At 38.6% G+C, this 24,451-nt stretch overlaps 1 protein-coding gene across 6 annotated transcripts in view; it reads right to left on the reverse strand.

Annotated features, from left to right (window-relative positions):
- Positions 1-24,451, reverse strand: part of NCKAP5 (NCK associated protein 5) — a 454,740-nt gene that overhangs the window by 103,320 nt on the left and 326,969 nt on the right. For 5 of the 6 annotated variants that reach the window (XM_021397921.1, XM_021397919.1, XM_021397920.1 and 2 more), the window contains one exon: positions 10,125-10,274. In XM_021397921.1, coding sequence (XP_021253596.1) covers positions 10,125-10,274 — 150 coding nt within the window. Of the gene's footprint in view, positions 1-10,124; positions 10,275-20,601; positions 20,699-24,451 lie in introns of those variants that run through there. The other variant, XM_021397923.1, reaches the window with a different exon arrangement.

A 24,451-nucleotide genomic window follows, 5' to 3' on the forward strand; every position in this document is an offset into this window, starting at 1 on the left:
CATTTTTCAATACTAAGTAATACTAAACTACTTCGATACTAAGACCCAAGCCATTAAAATCAGAAAGGTTTTTCTTGAAGAACACAACTTTGTTGGAAGACAGTAAGGAAACCTGAAAACTTATGAAGGGGAACAATTGTGATTACTAATTGAACGCTCCTCTCTTCTAAGTAATATCTAAGCCCTGGCCTTGTATGCATATATACTAACCAGAATGCATGCGTTGGAAGGCACAGTTAAGCCTGGGTATTCGTGTAGAAAGGGAAGAAGCTCTGCCCTCTAGATGGCATGATGCACCTGCATATCCCAGCTGCAACTGGGGAACCCTGGCAGGCAATTTAATTCCTCCACCTGCACAGGCACCATGGGCACACAGTTCAAAAGGATGAGGTGGCAGTTCTGGGTCTCAGCAGAGAGGTGACAGCTGCTCATCGCTAAAAGGCAGAGCAGAGGCTACCCCTGCCTCGGACCCAGTGTGAGCTGTCTGCTGGGAAGCAGGGGACAGGTGCTCAGCCTGAGTAGAGACAGCACAGAGGCTCTCCTGGCACCCTATGGGAGAGGGAACTCACAGCTGGCAGCAATGGGCAGCATGTGAAAGCCATTAATTCAAAAACACCTGGGGGGTGGGGGTGAAAATAGATTGTTTTGACAAAAAAAAAAACCCTTCTACTCAGCATTTAATAGAACTGTATATTTGAATCAGTCAAATGTATATCAAAGGACGTATACATGGATATATGCATGCAGGTATAATCTATCAGTGAATGTAAGGTTACATTATACTTACATACAGCTTTTTCACCGGGACATTGAAATTATGTATTTGGTTCATGGTTATCAGGCATCTGCAGAACCAGTACCAAAAATCACAGCCCTGCGTAATGGACCAAAGACTATTCCATATTTGATTTATCTATTCTCTTTATATATTTATAACTAATCTTAAAATCTGTGCTTGTCAACATGACAGATTAAGCAGATTTAAAACTAACTGAGTATTTTATGTTGTAGAATATTAAAGTGGCTGCATAATAAAGCCAGTGAATACTGAATTTCACAAGTACATTAACTGTTAAGTTTTCACATGTGTAGTTAGACATACAGCCAACAGTGAAGCCAAACCCACACCGTGACGGGCACTGACATGATTCAGGTCAGCATAGCTTGGATAATTCCAGTAATTTGGGTGCAACTACAGCTGCCCAGAATCTCAGCTGTAATCTCTAATTTTCTACTCCTGCAAGATGGAAATCACTACCAAACTACGAAAAAGTTCATCACCATGTGAATCTCATTATTGTTTCATCATTTTCCAAGGCCAGTGAACAGAAAAGTAAAGAGAAATTATTTTTGTTATGTAAGGGTTGTAAGGGATTCAGTTCAAACAGCTGAGGTAAATTAATTGGGATTTCCTATGCAGCCAGTAAAGAAGGTCCACAGAATACAGGGCTACTCTTTGTAGTGCTACTTTGACACAAACTGCAGCTATTTATTTAGCTTATGAAGTATACGACTTTCTTTACTGCCAGCCAAATTGCATGCATTAGTATGCAAATTAAAAATATAAGATGTGATTCTAATCTGTTACAGAGAATTTTTCCTCTGAAATAAGTGCCACTGTGAAGGATGAGAAGGCTTCACAAAAGGGGCTTTTTTAGAAGCCAGCCCAGAGTGCATACCTGATAGAGACTATTTAAAAAAACTCCTGAGTCCCACTCTGAAATGATAGATGTGTTGGAACAAACACAGTCACCTAGATCTATAACATACTGTTGGAAAATCTCATTTCACTCAGCAAGGAGACTGAATTCTCAATTGTACCACACGCCTGAAAGCTATAAAAGGTAAGTTACATTATCTCCTGATTACGTGCAAGGAGGCACTATACATGGAGAGAAGGGCACTCAAAAACCACCATTATTTAAGTTATAAAAGTCAGACTGACGTATCAGATTCCTTCATTGCAACCTAGCAGGGACTCTTTGCAGAACATGGTTAACATTTATTTCAATAGAGAAAATTTGACAAGTTTAATAAAACTAAGATGATTTTCCTTGACTTCCATGACTTACCCTTTCTCCACTGCCAACACCTATTTCTTAGATCTTCTGGCACCAAATCATTATTCCTGCAGACATATTCATTATTGTGAACTATTCAAAGAGTGTTTGTTACATCAGCCAAGTACGTACCACACAGAAAGAGAAAGAACTCTAAGAAAAAAGCTATTCCAGCAATTCAGAATATCATAGAAAAATCTCAATTTATAATCTGCTCTTACAATAAATACAAGGAATCACAGCAAAAACATTTAAATGTTTTAAACTCAGTTCTTCTTAATGTTTTGTAAAAATTCTAGAGCTGAATATATTCTCTAGAGGATCCTACAGCTTGCCTGTAACTTTCAAGTGTGCATGCACCATAACTTGAGCAAAAATGAACACCACAGGTAAACTGTATAAGCAATTTTCTAAGCAGTATCCTGAGTGAAACATCAATGTGAATTAAAAATTGCACGTAAGAGATGTTCTTTTTCCACCTGGAAGATGTTGGATTCACTGCCCCAAATCTTAAGCCTATCTACTTTGAGAAGATACAAATTAGGAAGAATGTAAGTTTCTCACTCTATCTTTCTAATGCGGATTATCTGGCTCAAGTTTAGAAAGCCAATAACTTTTGTTCAAACCTAAGTTCACTGCACAAGAAGGCTGAAGGAGAAAAGTTCTGATATGCACAAAAATTCCTTTTACTACAATCAGAGTACAACATGACAAATCAATGCAGTTTTATATACTGAACTCTATTAACTTCCCATTTTAGTTTATACAACAAGAATATTAGTCTAAACATATTGTGCTGATCACTGAATTAGCAAATTTTGGAAGAATACTACTACCCGGGAATCTCATAACAGAAAGCAGAGTCAATCTGAAAGTCCTCAACTTTTCACCAGGCATCAAACACTCAGAAGCTCGGAAAATTATGACCAAATCCAAAATATTTAATTTCTGAACTGCTATGGTGATGCTTCATGGGAGATACAATTGAACATTCTTTTTTTCTTCTAGACTTAGAAAATAAAACAATACCAATACCATCTGTCATTTGGACTAAAATTCCCAAGAGGCACCAGGTTTGATTTTAGAAACTAAGTACTTCAAGCTTTCATTGAAAACCGAGTAGCCAGAAAAATCAGATAGGCACACCCTCCCCATGCCTTTCCCACCAGTCATGGAGGCAATGAATTAATGTACAGATTAATATTAAGGCACTAATTTCAAGAGATGGAACTGTTTTGTGGAACAGTGGGCCAGGAGTCTCTCTGTAATGAGATTAGCAAATAGTTACAGCAATAATTAAGAGAGAAAATCTGAACAGCTCTTCCAATGGGCAGAGCTATTTTCAACCCCTCCATGAAAACTCATATCCGTATTAGATCTTGATTTTTGCATGCCATGAACTTTTTATGACTTACATTAAAAAAAGTTCAAAGGGAGAAAGAAAATATGAAAGTTCTTTTAGTTCCTTAATATTTTAAATGCCTGCAATAAGTACACTCTCTTTTCTTAAATACTCGTCACATACTAACTTAATTCAATTAGTCTACCCAGAAGGTTTTTGTTTGTATTCACCTTCTATATGAAGATATCATTGGTGCATTGACGCTGAAATCAATTCAGGCTGTGTGTCATCTATGACGCTTCATGCACTCATCTGCAGTATGTAGGATGGATGGAGAAGCTGCAATAGAAGGTGTGAAGGGCAGGAAGGGCTGGTTTGGCAAAAACAGAGTACAAGCACCTGGCAAAGAGATCGCAGGAGGAAAGGGTAAAGACAGATGGCAAAGAGGAAAGCATCCTAGAACACAAAGGCAAGGAGAGGCAGGTAGCAGCCATGAGATTTGCTTCTCAAAGGTTAGGAACAACTGAGCCACTGAAGACTCACAACAGAAGAGTTCAAGCATCACAGATGATAGAATGCATTCTGCATGATAATACTTATTTAAGTTTCATTTGAAAATTTACTCATTTCTTGGGATGCCAGAACATTTTCACAGTACTGTTACCAGCAAACAGCTAGAATGAACTGGGCTGTATTTGAAAGCGGTGATGCGAGTCAGTGCTGAATCATTATAAGCCTTTGTGTGTCTTTGGAAATAAGACTTTTCCTGCTTCATCTACTGATCCCTAGCTATTAAAAAAAGTTCTTAGGCACAGATCAGAAAACAAATTATAAAAGTCTCCTAGAGGAAGGAACATTTAAAAGTAAAATAATCCAATAATTAGGATTAAGTAGGTTGGCCTTTGGTGACCGATCGTCACATTGAACCAAGTTACATGAATGGTCAAGGCACTGGGCTAGGAAGATGCCTCTGGTTCAATCAGATTGAATGCACTGGCCTGAACAAAAATGATTGCTACAGATTATTTAAAACATTGCTACAAAATATTTAGAAGTTACTTCATTTTTTAAATGCAGCTGAGTAGAGTGATTCAAATACCCTATGAGCTAAAAGTGAAGCAACAGCATACACAAGAAGATTTTCCAATTATTTTCAGAAACACAGTTTCTTTGGCCCTAGGTAATGCATGGTTTTTTCATGAAAAATGATAAAATTATTAATTTTCTTACCAATTCACATTGTAGTACGTGGAAAACGAGGAGCGAAAAAAGGAAAACAAAGCTATAGGAAAACAAAATTACACCCGTAAAGAATAAAGCTCTCTTCTCAACCCACAAAAGGAAATAAGTCACCTTCTACCTCCTTTTTATCTCCTAGTTTGTTAAAAGCACGTCTCTCTTCCTCTACAGGGCAGTAAAAGCATAATGTGGGAAATACTTGACATACTTTCTCATTTGTTTAATGGTGATGATACAAAGGAAATTACCCATTTAATATTTTTGAACATTTAGCTTATTATCCTGAGTGAGTTTTCTCCCAGAAGTTCAATTTATTAAAACAAAACACATCTTTCTGTGATGAACTGCAAAAGGGCAAGAGGGCAAACTTCTATAATTAAAATCAGAGTTCTCTTCTAGCAGATACTGGTTTTACTGCAGCTTAGTCTGCTGAAACTTATCATTGAGTCTCACTCACAAGCAATCAGATTTTCACACATAGATTGGGCTTTTCATTTGATAATTTCAGTGTTGCAATTTAATGCCATTCCACTGGCTTGCAATTTGATGCAAAGATGCAAGGTTGTAAGCAGACTTCAACAATTAGTTTTCTGGACCAATGGAAGTTGTGCGTACAACAGAAGATCTGGAGGGAAGTAGGACATTCAGTAAACCAAGGCAACCACATCCTTGTTGGCAGTGCTTGTTTTAATTGTCATGTATATACTGTGTGTTTAGAAAGGCATTAGTTGCACCCCTTCAAAGGCTATAGCGAGCAAATAATCTCTTTTGAAGAGTGGAAACCTGCCCACAGCAGAGAGGTTGGAATTAGACAACTTTCTAGGTCCCTTCCAACCCAAGCCATTCTGTGATTCTATGAAACCATCCCCACGTAATCAAAATTCATGAATTCCCCATAGCAAGGTAATGGTACACTGCCCAAGTAACAGAGAGAAGTGGAATAGGACTATGTCTGGGATCACAAGAGGCATGCACATTCAGCCATGAAACAGAATATGTGCTAACAAGAATATGATATCGTAATCTAAATGCAGGCACTACTCATCCCATACCAAACGGACGTATGGCATGGTGCACTGTATGATGCATCATTCATACCCTCTCCTGCCACACAACCCTACAAGCCTCACAGGAGGCAGCACACCTGCACTTCGGTTACAACAATCACATACTTCTGGTGATCTCTGCAAAGAAGGGCTTTCACATTTACGAGCAAGATAAAAACATCTAGACACGAAACTTTATTTCTGCCTCCTCTATAATCTGATTCACTCTTTGCTTCATGAGTAAAATACACTGGCTCACCAGACTAAGCCAGAGTATTAAGGCCTGAGCTGTTTCCAGTTCCATGTCCTTGAGTAAAAGAGTATGCCCAGACAGAAGAAGCCAGGAGAAACAAGCAGCTTTACGAGGTATTTGACTGCATGCTCCATTCCAGCTCCTCATCTACAGATGTGGTACCAAGGCAGAAATGAAACAGTCTGTACAGGACGCAGGAAATGTGCAGCTGAAACAAGGAATGATTACAGTCTTCTCAAGTCTTCATCCCCTCTCGACTCACAATCCCTTTTCTTTTTGAAAAACGGAGGAGACATGCACTGTGTAAAAGGACATACTACCAAGAACAACAAAAAAATTGCAGCTGAAGGGGAGCATTTTCTGAAACAGCTATCACTAAGTTCTTTTTGGTCATTTAGTTCAAAGCTGAATCATCCTGCTTTCTTCACAAACAAGCACTTTCTAAGAAAGCTGCAGTACTGCAGTGGCAAAGAATGAAGTCTGGAAGAACTTGAGCATTTCATACAGCTACACATAGTTAATTCATGCTGAATTATCCTCACCGCATAAATGTCTGTGCAATGACAGACTTTAATAAGCCTTCAAAGCTGACACACTATTTATCACTGATTACATTTTTAAAATCAAAGTAACTATGCCTTTAACAGGCATGTTTAGATTAAGACTGACACTAACTCAGTATATCAGTTTAAGTCACTTGCAATTATGCAGGTGCTTGGGCAGCTTGTATTTCTGTCAGTTAAAGCTAAATTGAGGCAGAGAGCCCATATCCATATTGAATAATGAAGCCCTTGACCACGGGGACAGATACTGTTTCTCAAATGTACAATATTCCCAAAGTTTTCCTGTCTGCACTGTAACCGTGTGATCTCTTCTTGCTGGAAATGAAGAAAAAGATTGTCACAGTAATAGTATAAAATCTTGCTGTGAGAGTCTATAATAGCTAACATGCCCAGGAGGTCAAATAAGGCTTCGTGAAAAACTCCAAAGTCATAAGCATATGATTTTGGAAATGCATCAATATTGTTTTAATGTAATATATACCTATATAGACTTGAAATCATTATGCAAAGGTTGATGCATGTCCATAATGAATTGCATTTTTTGTACATAGCTGGCTACCATTTAATAAAAAATCCTGGTGAGTGATGAAAGAAGAAAAAGATATTGTTCTACAAAGGAGTCCATATTATTTGCTGTACCTCGTTAATATTTCAGTTTTTGAGGCACTCCAAATACACAGAGAAGTTATCAGGGATTTTTTTTCTGCTTTGTATGAGTTTTACAGCATTTGATCAAACCTGCTGAAGTAAATTAGATGGCATTTCATGAGCAGCCAACTAAAAATGCTGAAGGCACAAAGGAGTTTTGATATCCAGGAAATCACAATTAATTTCAACTACATAAAATGGAATACGAGACCGCATGAACCATTTGTTATTTGTCACTTGTTTCATTTGATTAGAAACGTATGGTATTTATCAGTCGGTAGAGTGGAAATAGAATTTGCTGTAAACGATAAAGAATGTAAAAAGATTACAGGTATAATATACATATACACTTCTTATCAAAATATATGATAGCTTTCTCTTGGGCAGACTACCAAGACTCTACATTTTACTGATTTTTATTGTTCAGTGAGAAAATTTCTAGGTTAAACAGAAGTTAAAAGCTAAAAAGTACTACAGACATTTATTTGACAATACATTTGACAGCACCCAAGAATAAGAAAATAAATTCTAAATACAACTCCACCGATAAGGAATTCATTTGAAGAAAGTTCTTTTGGAAAACGAAGCCTGAGCCCTGTTTCCCACTTAAAGCTGATAATTTGCCAGTCAATATCCAACAGACCAAGATGACTACAGTCTTCCTTACCTTGACAGAAATTCCTGAAGAAAACCACCACTCACCTCATATCTACCAAAAAAGTAATCAGCAAGGACAGAAAAAAAAACATTCTGTGCATGGAACAGGAGCTGTTTTTGCCCGTATAGGTATTCAAAAGAAAAGAATCTTAATCTGTTACGTTGTACACGTAATGACTACATTATCCATTTAGGTCTGTGCTGGTGGAAAGCTTTTCTTTTTTTCTCTTCTTTCACAGGAAAATTAGCTTGGACTTTTTCAATGTTTTTTTTTTGTTTGTTTGTTTGAATATGACCAGTCAAGAGAAGGTATTAATCAGAAAAAAAAAACCCAAAACTGCCAACTCAAGGCATTTGTAGAATAAAAACTTGACACCACTTGCTCACACTTTTCCCCAGATGAACACTGTAATCTACCTTTATATACACATGTATACATACACTTGTATATATATACAGTCCTTGATTACAAGAGAGGCACATCACAGCAGTAAGATAGGTAGGGTGGAAGGATGGATGCTCTAACAGACTACATCCTGGCATAAGCAAAACTTGTCAAACAGACAGTAAAACCAAACCAAATGAATAAAAAACAAAGTAATATGAAGAGATATTACAAGATTTTTCAAAAGTGCTGATATTAATGAAATTATAATAAGAACTGTTAATGAATTAGGTCCCATATTTTCACTTACTTTCAGTAGGTTGTTTACAGGCAGTCTTCAGATTCTACAGTGCACAGATGGAGGACCAATACTAAGTACTTTACTAGCCTCGCTGATTTTATTAATTGTGGCTCATGCAGTAATATCTAATCATGTAAAGTAAGATTAAAGATGCTGACACCCGCTTCACAGGAACTAGCAAACAGCAATTTTTCCTTCCTTTTTATATAGATTAATAAAATATTTAGAGTAATTACTCTGCAAATACTAAAAGATTCAAACTGTTAATTGCATATAACTAAAAAAACCCATGAACAATTAATAAACCACAGTCTCTGACATCACAATTTATATTCTTCAAGACAAAAAACAAGTGCAAGAATATATGCCATTAAGCAACAGACAATTAACAACATTTTGTTTTAATTATCTTAGGCCACAATTAACGATAGCTTTGCAGTTCATCTTTTTACTTTGATAGCTGCTTAGACTATTTATGTAGATTAATTATTGATGTATTGGAATTCATTAATATGTGTTTTTAACAAGCTTCTGCATAATGCTGACACCAGTGAGGGGACCTGTTCACCCACATTCCAGGTCTACATTCTGTTTGGCTATAATGTTATGTTACATATCTGGGCAATTTGCCACAACTGATAAAGGCTGTGACATTATTGGAAAAACTTCCTATCATTTGAGGACTTACTCCTCTGCGTTGGTGAGCACCAGGTCTAGTAATGCTTCTCCTCTGGGTGGTCTGTCCAATACTTGGACCAGGAAACTATCCTAAATACACTCCAGGAGTCTCTTGAATTGCTGGCAGCTCACCTTGTTGCATTCCCAGCAGATCTCAGCGTGGTTGAAATGAGAGCCTGTGAGCACTATGCCTCTTGAAGTTGAAGCAAGAGCACCTTATCAACAGACTCCTTTTGACCAGGTAGCCTGTAGTAGACCCTGACCACCAGAAGTCCTTCATTGGTCTAGTCCCTGCTTTTAACCCACAACCTCTCAACCTGAACATAGCTGTTTCTGAGAGGCAGGTCTTTGCAATATATGAGCTTCTTAACATAGAGAGCAACTCCTCCGCCTTTCCTTCCTTGCCTATCACTTCTAAAAATCTTGTAGCCCTTGACTGCAGCATTCCAGTTGTGTGATTCATTCCACCACATTTCCGTGACAGCAATCAGGTCATCATTTTGTAACTGCACTGTGGTTTCCAACTCCTGCTTGTTTCCCATTCTGCACTGGTGTAGAGGCACTTCAGCTGGACTACTGGACACATCATCATTTTAGAGAAGCCCTCCCTAATTTCTTTGAGACAATTCATAGGTATTTCCCCATTGCTTCCTAAAGTGACAGTGTTCCCTAGTTCTTCTCTGTCATTCAGAAATACAACCCCTTCCTCAGCTGAATCTTGTTTAAAGTTCTGCTAGTAAGCCCAGCCAGCCTGCTACCGAGAACACTCCTGCCCCATAGATGCACCCCATCAACATGGGCTTGAAGTTGTGTTCAAGATTATAGAACATAACATGAGTATAGGTGAACTGTGAAAGATTAGATTTATACTACAGGGGAGATTCAGTGAGAATAAATGAATGTGGCAGGGGGCAGAGTGGGCTTTTATGTGTGAAACTTTTGTATTTCTTACCTCCAGAGCTTTCAAACGCTCCAATAGCAATTTTGTCTTTTCTTTTTCCTCTTCAGTGCTGTTGCTTTCACTTCTTGAATCTTCATCTACTGCTGTGTGAATTTTTTCCATGCCTTCTTTGCATTTCCTACTGTCTTCTGACAGCTTTTCCTGAAACAATTTTTTAGAATGTCATTACTCACAGGAGGAAATGAAGTTAACTATACAAGTATCTTCAGGTCTCCCTTGTAAACAAATTAAAAAAAGACAGAGCAAGTTACTACTTACTGTACTAGCTAAATGGAGTCATGAAGGGTTATTAAACATGCTGCCAGGCCAATTCAACAGAAGTGTATGCAGAAATGAACTGCTACACATGCTTTAGATTTGTACAATTTGGAACTCATCTTTTATTTAATATAATAACTTGAATTTTCTTTAAAAGTTGCCATGAAAATTGAACATATTATCTTTCAATGGAAACACTGAGATATAAAGCAGTTTATTAAGGAAAAGCAAACGTCATCCTCAATATATTTAACCTTTTTCTTCATCTTGTGCTAGTATTTGAGTTGCTAAATATTGGGCTAAAAACCAAACTACTACCCAAATGCTGATTTAAGATCCACACGAATATACAACTGACAGCAAAATTTATAGAAGTGCCCTCATTTCTTACAGGACAGTCAGATTGGGTATTATCAGCTGCTGCTGTTTTACGGCTGTTTAGTTTTACAAGATTTCTATAAAAATTTTAAGTTTGAACACTGAATCCCTCTAACACCATTAATTATGCATCAAAGATCTTTGCTGAGAGAATGAGAAAGAGCAAGCAAAATATCAAGACTACAAGCAGAAAACAAAAATTCAATCTAAGCATAAAAACATGTATTTTATGAAGAACCAGTCTAGCTTGAATAACTGCAAATATCTGATAACTTTTAAGTTAAGAGCAAAACATTGTCTTAATTAAAATCCATAAACACAAATGAATTACAAATCCACACTGCGAATCATGTTTAACCATGTCTTTCTAAAAATTGAGCTAGCTTAGAAATGGACTACTACTGCGTTAAAACTTTAATCAAGAATCAGTTTTATAAGTTATGGGCTCAATCACTGAATACTCTGACACAAACCATGAGGCACAGAGCCTCAACAAGTTTACTTCAAAGAGCCATTCCATCAGGTATCCAGCATTACTGCTGTCTTGACCACAAAGGAACCATAAGTATAATCATGTTTTATTCTTGCTTGCTACTCCCTAGTACAATGATAGAGCATCTATAACAGAGCCATTAAACCATTTTCCCTTCAAGTTATTTTGATGAGTACATTTCAATGAACTCAAAACCTAATTTAACATAGGTACCTCTGTGTTGTATTTCGAACATAAACAGCTGTTTTTAGGAGAGAGAGTGACATGTACTGGATGTGGCTAACATACGTAGAAGAGATAGAAGAAAGCATAGCCTGTGATATTTCATCACAGAAGGGGGAGTAATGCAACTTCAATCAGAGTAAATCCCTGACATCTATCACCCAAGGAAGTAACCTATTCATCTTCTAATTACAAAATCTGATGAACTTTGCACAGTAGTGGCATATTCAAGATGTACACTAGAATATCTCCAAATATTTAATACTGTTACCTCTGCTTGAGTGTGTAAGTACAGCTCACACAGTTTATATCACGAACTCTCTCTGGAAAAGCTGTAGATTAAATATAATTTGTGCTTAAAATCAAGTTAAGTAAAGAGGAAGATGACAAAGGCTTTGGATGTGACAGAATCTTGCGAGTCTCCAAGACAGCTGCCTGCAAGGAGGCAGAGAAGGGGCAGAGAGAGAGAATCTTCCAAGAAGAAATATGGATCCCTACATGATGTTGATCAGCTCCTACAGAAAGCTCTGCAGTGAGCATGCTGAAGGTAGCAAAAATGGGGTAGAACAGCTTGCTCTTTTTTTTCCCCTAGATTCCCACACTGCTTATGTTACCTGGAAGAAAGACCATTGTTTGAAACTTCTAAAACATTTCTGTTGTATGCCTCACGTATTGAACAATTAAAGTCAGGCTGGATTTGCAAGCCGAAGAGCAATATACTTTCAGGTCAGAAGTACAGCAAAGGCAGAGCAAACGCTATCCTGCTGATCAATGCAGTTTCATTTCTATGAAGAGGTTCCAGATGGAAACTGCGCTCTGGCAGTAAGTTGGGCAGGCAAAAATAACAACAGTGAAAGACAAACCAGAGCCCAGCTCTTGATCTCCCCAGAGCAATCAGAATTCAAGACTCAAGCCTATACCAGTAGACGAACAGGCTGATGAGAATTCTACAGTAAAGCTTCATTGACATCTCTAATACTCTGTGTCAACAAAGAGACAATAAGAATATGAAATATTCAAATCTTTGTAAAGGGAAACGAAAGCAGGATTATGCTGCTCACTGTAGACCTGTTCCCACTGAAATTAATGAGAAACTTCCTATCTAGTCCCATCTTGCGGAAGCTTCTTAAACTGGTTTAAACTGTTGTTGCTTTCCTGAAACCAAGAGTACTGTGCAAATCTAAAATGACATCCTACCCTCACCATTATTTCTACATACTCAGTTTGCTCTATAAATCAAACAAATAGTAAACTGATGATGAACCCTTTGATCAAACACTGCAGGTCCTACAGCCAATAGAAAACAACAGATGAAAACACAGCTGGCATCCTGGAAATGGCAAGCTTTCCAGAATCAATGGGAAGATATAAATCACTGAAGACATTGATCTATGAAGCCATACAATGCAGTGACCAGACTGAGACTCATTACAAAGTTGGTTTTCAGTTAGCTGAAGTAGAAAAGAACAATAAATTAAGAAAGCAGGAAATACACTTGGAATTCCAAGTGATAATTTTCCTGGAGTATGTAGGAATATAAATAAATGTTTAAAGCCAGTCTTGCCCACCTTTGAGAGCACTGGACAAGAAAGAGTTTGCACTGTTTATAAGTAAAGGAATGAACAAAGTTTTTGGAAAGATCATAAGGAAACTTGCAAAAAGATGAAAGACATCAAACCTGTTATTTCAGAAACTGCCTCCTCCTTTTTAAACTGCCTCCTCCTTTTTACCAGATTGGCAATAAGTTGAGCCTTTGGACACAGCATTATTCGCTGGGAGCCGAGTTCAGTGCCCTTCCCTCAAGATGTCACCTCTCCATGGAACGGACAAATGTCAAAGGGATGCTTAGCCAGCTATTTCTTAGCCACTGCCATCTCAGAACTGTACTTTTAAAGTTTCATTGGTAATATCTTGGCTTGCCGTTCCTTCCCTTTCTTCATTCTTTAGTTGCTTTTTAGGAATTACAGCATACACACATGCAAGGGTGGAAAAAATGAATTCCATTTAAGGTACTACATTTAAGATATCTACAAAATATCAAAACAAGAAGGCTAAAAGTCTGATGATGCAAAGAATAATTTTAAAAAAGGCTCAGAAGAAATCTGTTCTAGATTTTCTTTTTTACAATGAAAAAATGATTAGACACTAATAGGAATCAGGGCTTTTCTCTAGTAGGAACGACAAACACATTATGTGAAATGATCACACAGTTCCTCAGGCACCTCACATTCCAATTTTTCCTAATTTGCAATTTTACAATGCAGGAACCACCTGTACAAATTAGAAACCTTTAAGAAAACAGAAATCATTAACACTGTTAACCAAGCTACCAAGCAAGAGGAGATCTCACCAAACACGTAAAAAAAGAAGCAGCAGCGGTACAGCCTATGCCACAGCTGTCAGCATGAGAAATGGAAAGCTGCACACTGAGGAAGGAAGGACCTCGTGCACCAGTACAGGGCAGGAAACAAGAGCATAGAAAGGCATCTGATAGCAGAGAGCAGAGAAGATAGAGGCAAGGCTCTTCATGGAAGCTGCTTGATGAGAAGATCCTTTTTAACATGTTAGAACACTGTCATGATCTTTTTTTAACATGAAGGTTGACATACGGTCACTGGAACAGGTTATTCGGAGAGGATCTTGAATCAGAGATACTGCTAAGTTCACTGCACAAGTGGCTACAATAATATAACATTATAAATGAATCTGTACTCTACAGTACTGATTACAAATAGTAACCTTTCACAAGGCCATGTCACAAAATTCTGCTTGAACCAAACAAGAATTTTAAGAAGATTGAGATCTTTGAGATGCTGATTTTCTCAGTGAGCATTTGATGATGACTTGTTTGTCTGGAAATTGACAAGTAATAATTAGAAATGGCACCCTTACTCACAGAAGCTAAAGATCATGCTCATTTGATTAACACAAATTGCTCCATAGAAGTGAAGCATTTTGGATGCAAGACAGTAAAGATATCTCAAACTATCTCTATTCCCATTTAGAGTGTCAGACTGTGATGCTAGAGTTCTCTTTTTTTCGTCTGAATTCCTTTTAATCTTCATATTCAGAAATGTATTGTACATGTAAATATACATATTGCATATTGTATGTATATGACTTTTTAAGGGTTACAAATTCGAATTACTCTCATTAATGCCTGCATTTTTCCAAATTGTACACTTAAGTCACACATTTAGCTCAATTAAAAATATATATACGTAGAACACATTTACTTAGTGCTTATGATTGCTTAGAAACACTTGAGATAAAACTTAGCATCTTCTACAATGTAATTATTAGCAGATTATGTAGTCAATTGTAACAAGCATCCCAGAACCCAGCCAAAATGGAGCCCAAGCTACATAACTCAGCAGCTCAAACCATTTAGCACTTGAGACATGAACATGTCTCAGAAGCTTCCACACAACTTTCTAAAAAAGGTAGGTACCGAATAGTTGTCTTGGATTTCACTAACTTACTTAATTTGGTAATCCAGGTAGATTCCTTCTGTTCTATACTTTTAACACTCTTTCCTGCTATCATAAAGGCACGCTGTTAACCTCCAAACCTGAACTGCAATTTGCAAAACCATATACAGAACTGTGTATGTAATAATACATTCTGAATTTTGTTTCTTGCAAGGCCGTTCTATAGTCTTGATATATTCATAGACTATGCACTCTCAGTGTTATTTTCACTGCAGACCTCCTAGTGTTCAGCACTATTCTTCACTGCAAGTGAGCGATATGAAAGGAGAATTTTCAGACTGTCAATGTAGATAAAAATAGCAGATGAGGGTTTCTTTGTACTTGCATGGAAAAACAGCCCCGAGCTATGCACAACGCGCTCAAACAATTTGACTGCACAAACTGAAAAAAGGCAGCAATTGCTCCAAGGACTACTGGCTTAAAATTCCAGTAAGGTTTAAAATGTTTCCCAGTATCATCCTTCTCCCCTTTCTCTCCCTGACATAATCTTTTTTCCTTTCTCATAATGAATTGTTTAATGTGGCTCAATGCCTCTTATATATGACCTCTGACACTTTTGCAGTACATTCTGATATGTTTTATAACCTGTTTCATTTAGTCAAACCTTAAGTACAGAAAGGACAATTGTACATTAAGTCAGAGCAATGTGAAGTAGGAGTGACGAATTCACAGCGTCTCCTATTAGATGCTTTGTACAGGACCGGTTACTGATATCACTGTGACATGAATATGTCTATCTGCAATATTTTTTTTTAATTTGCTTTATTTGTTAATGGCAAATCCATTTAAATTTTTTAAAAAATTACATGCAACTAGATAGTGCAATCTAAATGATTTCTCGTATAAGGCTATAAATATGACTTCTGTTTTAACCCAGTTCACCTGTATATATGCATTCAACTCTTTTCTCTTGTTTCATTTCCTCTTAGTGGAAGCACAGACTAAAAGATAGTTTTGGTTTAGATGGAACATCAGCAAATGCAATAATAATACATTTTTTTTTTACCTAATAACTCTTGTTCAGAAGAAGCTGACAAAAATTGAAGAAAAAGAAAGGAATGCACATATATCAGAATGTTTTACAGAATCATTCCAAACTCTTCACACTTTAACATTACCGTTGTCAGGAAAAACATAAAAGTTTTTGTTTTTCATCTCAGGATTTGACTTACAGATTGAACACAGTGAGCAATAACACTCTCTAGATTAAATATGGGTGATGGAAAAGAGAACAAAGTACTTTCTTTATGTTTCTGATATGAGCCTCCTACCACTTGTTTATCAATCTAAATGTTCTACATTATTCTTCACTCAAAACACTCAATCTGTCAGGCTATCACTCCTCCTGAGCAGTTTTGTAGTCACATTGCTAAATGTCCCGATGATGCTTTCACTGACTGTTCCATGCAGAAATTCACATTTCTAACAAAGTTTGGATCAAAAGGACTGTAATAAAGAAAGCCTTCACAGTAATCACTAATAAGTGAACTTAGGAGATCGGTAGGAGTAGATGGAGTTTCCTGTTCTGAGGTCTTGATCTGAAAGTCAGTCCTGGGTATCAAAGGGAGCTACCCTAACCTGTGGCCAAGTATTGCTGCTCACACCATCCTGACTTCAGTAAACAGACGCTCACATTAACAGCATCACCCTCCTCCCTGGCACTTCAGCTGCCAAAATCAGTGGCAATTCTGGAGGTGACTCTTGCAAGGCGGGCCTCAGTCACAGCGATGGCAGGGCATTGCTCAGTGTGTTTGTTTTCTATCACCTTTTCAAAATGGAACACTTCAGCAACATTCAATAGCAATGACATTGGCAGAAAAAAAGGTATTCCAAGAGCTAAGCTGTTTCTTCTTCATATGCGTGTATGTGACGTTATGAGAATATGCAGCAAGATTTTTTATGCAGGTACTCTCCTTACTAATTGGTTCATTAGTACCACTCTTCAAGTAATCACCATTCCTCTCAGAAAATCTATATGCAGCATTTAAACTTTCCTGAATGAGTATGTAAGTACTAAGCTAACTACACTAGACAGAAGTGGCAGCACTAAAATACCTATCCTTGACTGAAGTACAAACAAGTCAAACTATTCTGAAAATTCATTTGGTAAATTTTATGTAATTAAGGCAATAGAATTACTCTGGATTTAAATTGCTAGAAACAAACCTATTTTTATTCCCTTTGCAACCCTTTCACACTTTGTTTTTAATAATGTCTTTTCACTACTTGGATGAAGGCCAAATTGCTCTTTTTAATGAAATGAAACAGTTCAAGTGCTGTTTGTTGGTTTTTTGGTGATTTTTTTTTCCACAAGAAAGTCTCCTAAGAGCTTATAGTTCTTGATCCAGTTTTCTGTAAGTGGTTTCTTTTGAGAATATCACAAAGTAGCTCTAAAGAATGTATCTGAAGATGAGTATTAACTAATGTTTTAGAATGAGAGCAATATATTGACTGACTAGTTCTCACCATGAGCAGAAGTACTGAAGCTGACCAAAGAAGGGACCTCTGGGATTTGGACAAAAAGAAGTATATTATTATACAACCACATTTTTTCTTTGATCAGTAGTGCAAATCATTTCCAGAGTAAACATATCTGTACTGGTATACTGTTATGTGCATTCTTATGTTTAAATAATTTTCAAAGATAATGTGCAGCCCAGAAAGCCAGCTGCAACCAGGCCTGGGGCCACCATCTCAAGAAAGATGCAGAGGTGCTGGAGCTGGTACAGAGGAGGCCACAAAGATCATCAGAGGGCTGGAGCACCTCTCCTATGAAGACAGACTGAGGAGATGTCACTCAGAAGACCTCACTGCAGCCTTCCATCACCTAAAGGGAATCTACATGAAAACAGGAGAATGACTCTTTATCAGGGAGTATAGTGACAGGACAAGAAGGAATGGTTTTAAACCAAAAGAGGGTAGGTTTAGATTAGATATTAGGAGGAAGTTCTTCACTATGAGGGTGGTGAGATATTGGAACATGTTGCCCAGAAAAGCTGTGGATGCTCCATCCCTGGAGGTGCCTAAGGCTAGGTTGGATAGGCTTTGGGCAACCTGGTTTAGTGGGAGGTGTCCCTGCTATGGCAGGGAGTTGGAACCAGATGGGCTTTAAGGTCTCTACTAATCCAAACCATTCTATGACTCTATGACTTGACCATCAGCCTTGAAATACCAAGGAACACAAATTGGAATTCAAATGATTGATGTAAATGGTCTCTATTAGTCTTATTCATTATCCTTACTCAGAATTAGGGAGATAAAGAAGGTTCTTATTACTGGCTAGATCCTCTTGCTCAACCAGGTCCTCTTCAGTATCAGCCCAGGATGGGCAATGCAGTGTTAGGCCAACAAAACACTTCTGAAATCTGACAGGGATCCAGACAGGCCTGGGACAGGCCAGACTCTCATTAAAATCTTTTGGTCAAAAGCCAGGAGACAGACCTCAAACCCAGGAGCTCTGAAAGCAGTTGCCAGATGGAAGCTGACAACAACTCCATGGGGATCCCACTGCTCTCTTCAGAATCAGAGCTGGGCTGGAAGCAGCACTGGGTGCCACGGCAAGCGTGCTGCAGCAGGCCAACAAATTGGCCTTTGTATCCCAAGATCTTGGCACCTCTCCAAACAGCAGAAAGATTATCTGAAAACTGATAGCTGCTATAAACTCCAGGAGGTTACTGCAATCTCTTAGGATGACTGAGCAGTGGTATGTTAGAGCCGTACTCTTCTCTCACATACAACCCCTGAATTAAGAAAAGGAAAACCACAAGAACACCACTAAGGGCAAGATTCAGGCTGCAGGCAACCTGTTGTGCATAAATAAGAAGTCCCTGTACATATTAGGATGATCTTCATCTGTCAGGCTGTGAATCACCTCATCATCTTGTTTTCCAGAATGTCTAGGAGCTTCTGTTATGCCTGTTTCATATGTATAGGGTTCAGCTAATGTATACGGGCTGATTTTTGCGTACTCATTCAAAAAAAAAGATATAGAGGAAAGATAAAGCAAAAGATAAAAATAATACTATATTGTCAAGAAAAAACTAAGTGGAGAATTACAATAATTATAATACATAATAGAATCATCATAGCAGTCAATCTTCGCTACTTGTTTTTATAGATATACAGAAAATCCTGGGAAGGTGAGAGTAGCTTGTTTTCTGAGAAACACAGACACACAAATTGCAAATTTCAGTTATGAGACTTCAGTTAAGCTAAACATAATTCCATTGCTTTGTCACTGTATTAAACAAATGATCAAAAGGGAAAAACTGTTTGCACACAAGTTCCTTACGACAGAACTGTAATTTTGAACAGTGTTTGAGGAGCATACGTCACACTCCTCTGGGGACAAGAATCCAACCTCAATTGAGTTAAATATGGGAACAAATATTTAACAGAATCTCTGCACACTGGTGGAAAGCTACCAGAAGAAAAACCTGTAAGGAATTAGCTGTTACAGAGCTAGTCAAGAATTTCTCCGTATGGAAAAGCAGAACAAGAGCAGATGCTTGTGTCCCTGACAGTCCAGCATTTCTAATGAAGCTCCCAAGAGTGTAGGTGGCTTCACTTCAGTCCTTCCCTGGGAGACACAAAACTGCCAGGCTTTGCCTTGTAATATTCTCCTTCGTAGATGAGGGGATCTGGTTGATGCAGTCTCTTGTGTGCACTTCCAAACCAGAGATGTGAGTTTAATTTTAAGGATATATTTCCTCTCTGCAATAGAAGTTTGCATTAAAAATTTTATGTGGATTTCAACTAGGGAATTCAACTAGTGCCTTTTTTTCCATTCAAGACCATGTCCCTTCAATAAAATGTTACATATCAGTGGCCTGAACATTAAACTTGCATAATTTTGTGTAAAGATAAAATTATATTGCAACAGATATAGTTTTTCTTCTCGTGATAGAGCTGTTGACACCAACGTCTGTCCAAGTTTGAAGTGACAGCCACAACAACTGTTCCACATTTGATTCTCACAAAACACAGCAACAAGAAATTGGGTTGATCTGGCCACCAGTGCCACCTGAAATCTGCCTGTATCACTCATGTAGTCACACCTCGCAGACACCTATTTCAGAAAGCAACTATCAAAACACTCCAGACTTCACAACTGAGAGATTAAGGTCTTTCAGAATTGGCATTATTTTATCTTTGTATTGAAGTTATCAGTATCAAGAGTCTTGAGTCTTCATAAATCTCCTTTCCTACTGGTAGCTAAGGCATGCACATGGACAAATATTTATATCCAGCAAGAAGGCAGGAAATGGACTTGAACTTTCTTAAGCACAAAGCCACTCCAGTGAAGCTGCAGCATGAACAGATTACTGCCCTGGTGGTGATGTCCTGCAAATGGGACAGATGTCCCCCATGGGTCTCTGTGTGCTATTGTTCTAACACTGAAACATAATAAATCACTTCTGAAGTTACTTACCAAATCCTGTCATCCCCCTATGCCAAGGAAAAGATCAGAATCACCACTACCACCCAGCCAGCTCTGACTTGGCTCGAATTGTCCCTCTAAATTCCTAGGCTGCAATTGTTCCAACTTTCTGCTACCAGTTAGAGAGTTTAATCCAATGGGTGCAGAAATGAACAGAGGGACAAAAAAAAGAGAAAGGACACTTACCACTATCAGAAAGATATGGAAGGTCTCAAACTCCTGTTCTCAGTCACACCCAGGGCCAAAGAAACCTGAAACATCCTACTATTAAGGCTACCCGTAATCCCCATTCAGTCTTTCAACCAGACTACTTGGTGATGACTCAACAGCACTGACCTCAGAATGGGCTCATTCTCCTCAACAAATTCCCTAGCACAGATGCTCAGGGATGACTGGGCCTATGATGTTAGACAGGGATGGGTTTCAGGCTGTATAAAAGCCAGGATGTCAGTTCCCACCAGGGGAAAGAATCCGCTCCCCACAGCTCTATTGTTTCAGAAAGTTTACCTCAAAGAAGCACAGTGGGGCTCAGAAAAGGTTGCAAAGGCTTCAGTCATGAGTACTCATTTCCCCACAGAAAAATTCTCTTTCACATTTTTTAATATAAGGCAGAATAGCTCCACTTGAAATCGATTCATTTTCTATTAGAAGTATAACAATAGTGTATAGTATGCTGAGCAAAATCGTTTGGGAGAAATATGCCTTTTTTCAGGTCTACCAAAATACAAGAAGTCTTTTTTTACTTTTATCTTTTTCTACTCATTATTTGGCTCAGTACTATAAGTGCTCCAGTTATCAGAAACAGCAGTTCATACACACTGATGTCACCTTAAATGTACCTGAGAGTAAAAAGGTACGTTGTTACCATCTTCTTATAGACAAAGGTAAAAAAAATAGACAGATGAACTGTATTCGCTCAAGGAAACAGAGACATTTGTGTCAAAAGGAAGGAATCAAACTCTAATCTCCCAAACACAGTGTTTGGAGCAGCAGATTGTCCTTTCTCTCTGATGCCATGTCTGTCCTGAACTTTACTGCACATCTTGACAATTCCAGAATTGTAACAAATCATGAACTTACAACAAACACTCTTCCTCATCTATTTTGATTACTGTACACTGACAGAAAAAGGAGTTCAAAGAAAATTTGAAAGACATTGAGTGATCTGTAACCAGGTAAGACTCTAGATATTTGGTAAAGCAATCAAGCAGGGGAGAGACTCTGGTTTTTGATATCCAAAACACAAACTTAGGAAGAAAAGTATGCAGTGGTGCTTGTTTTAGCTTTTTGGCTTGAAGTACTGCTCACAGTTATTTCTGGGGATCACTTTCCCTGTAAAATAAAGTAGTAGTAGCTTGAATGACAGCAATAGTAATACATAAGGTATTGGTTTGGCCTTTCATAGTCTTACTTGTAGATGGATAATGCCTCTTTGAAACATCATAAAAGCTGTGATACACTAGAACCTTTAAGACAAATAAACACTTAAGCAAGAAGCATGATGGTTCACATCAATTCAAATCACAAGTATTCATATCTGCATTTATGTGAGCATTCATTATAAATGTTCCCTACGTTATTATTATGCAAAATGGTAACAGAGAATTTTATTTACAATCCTGCCTCTACAATCATTTACCCTAAAGAAATCACATCATCCATCTGTAAGTCCAGCAAATCAAATTCCTGTAGGGCAACTAGCTCTATGGAAGGGGTTAGAATATTTTGCTAAAAGTAAGAATCTTGACAAGATATGACACAATATTGTAATAATACCGTACACTCTAGGCTCTATCTTATTATTATTCTTCTAACATGATCAGTATGCAACATTTAATGTTCATTAGCAACAATATTTATTCTAGAGTCAGGCTTATTGATATTATAATAAGAACCCAATTTCATAAATCCCAGAACTATAATTAGATTTGTAAAAAACAAATATGTAGACAATGGTCAATAGATCAAAAGCATTTATTGCACAGATGTATTCAGACATTAATTTGAACAGAATACACACACTAAAGCTAACTTAGCGTGGTTGTCAGAGAATATGGGGCATATGCTGGGAAGTTGCAATGGAGATCTCCTGGCACGTCCTCATTTGCTACAAAATACACGTCTGTGCAACAGCACTAAAATCTGACTCTCATGAGTACTGAGTGAAGATCATATCATACTTATTACAGAGAATGGGTATGATTCCGAATGCTTTCTACAAGGTAACTGCATGATTATAAAGGATGGCTTTAAAAACAGTGGTAGTATTTACAGATTCACAGAATCATAGAATTGCTCAGGTTGGAAAAGACCTTCAAGATCATCACATCCAACTGCAACCGAACCATACTACCCTAACCCACTACCCACCACTAAATCATGTCCCCAAGCACCACATCCGAACGGTTTTTAAACACATTCAGGGAAGGTGACTCAACCACCTCCCTGGGGAGCCTGTTCCAGTGCTTAACAACCCTTTCTGTAAATAAGTTTTTCCTGATATCCAACCTAAACCTCCCCTGGTGCAACTTGAAGCCATTTCCCCTTGTCCTCTCACCAATGAGAAGAGACCAACGCCCCTCTCACTGCAATCACCTTTCAGGTATTTGAAGAGAGCAATGAGGTCTCCCCTCAGCCTCCTCTTCCCCAGACCCTTTAGTCTCTGCTTATAGGGCATATTCTCCAAGCCCTTCACAAGCCTTGCTGCCCTTCTTTGGACCTGCTCCAGCACCCCCCTTTCTGTACTGGGGCGCTGAAAACTGAACACAGTACTCAAGGTGAGGCCTCACCAGTGCCGAGTACAGGGACAGGATGACTTCCGTAGTCCTGCTCACCACACCATTCCTGAGACAAGCCAGGATGCCACTGGCCTTCTTGGCCACCTGGGCACACTTCTGGCTCATATTCAGCCAACAATCCATCAGCACACCAAGGTCCGTCTCCATCAGGCAGCCTTCCAGCCACTCCTTCCCAGGCCTGGAAGGCTGCCTAGGGTTGTTGTGACCACAGTGGAGGACCTGACGCTTGGCCCTATTGAAAATCATACGGTTGACCCTGGCCCTTCATTCCAGTCTATCCAGGTCCCTCTGTAGTGCCTTTCTACACTCTGGCAGATCAACACTCCCTACCAACTTGGTGTCAACTGCAAACTTACAGAGGGTGCACTTAATCCCCTCATCAAGATCATTAATAAAGATGTTGAATAGGAGTAGCCCCAGTACTGAGCCCTGGGGTACATCACTCATGATGGCTGCCAACTGGATTTAACTTCAGTGATCACAACTCTTTGGGCCCAGCCATCCGGCCAGTGTTTCATCCAGCAGAGCGTATGCCCATCCAAACCATGGGCAGCCAGCTTCTCCATGAGGATGCTGTGGTGGACAGTATCAAAGGCTTTACTGAAGTCCAGGTAGACCACATTGACAGCTTTACTTTCATCCACTAAGCGGGTCACCATGTCATAGAATGAATTTAGGTTTGTCAAGCAGGATCTACCATTCATGAACCCATGCTGACTGGGCCTGATCCCCTGGTTGACCTTTAATTACTCCATGATGGCTCCTGCGGTTATCTGTTCCATAACCTTCCCTGGCACTGAGGTGAGACTGATAGGCCTGTAGCTACCAGGATCATCTTTCTGGCCCTTTTTGAAGATGGACGTCACATTTGCCAGTCTCCAGTCCACTGAGACATTCCTGGTTAGCCAGGACTGTTGAAGGATAATGGAGAGTGGCTTGGCAACCACATCCACCAACTCCCTCAGCACTCTACAATGCAATCCATCTGGCCCCATGGACTTGTGAGTGTCCAGCTTTCGGAGCAGGTCCAAAACCATCTCATCGTGGATTATGCAGGGCCTATTCTGTTCCCCATCCCTATCTTCCAGTGCAGGTGGAGTGAGTTCTGTATCTTTATAAGAAGATATGTATACATATCATTTGCAATTCATGTCAAAGAAGTCTTTTTTCCTGTGTTAGCTCACATCTATACTTTGCTTTGTAATATAGGATGATAATATGGGTATCATGTTCCCAAA

This window comes from Numida meleagris, chromosome 5 (genome assembly GCF_002078875.1).
Source record: "Numida meleagris isolate 19003 breed g44 Domestic line chromosome 5, NumMel1.0, whole genome shotgun sequence".
Classification (NCBI taxonomy): domain Eukaryota; kingdom Metazoa; phylum Chordata; class Aves; order Galliformes; family Numididae; genus Numida; species Numida meleagris.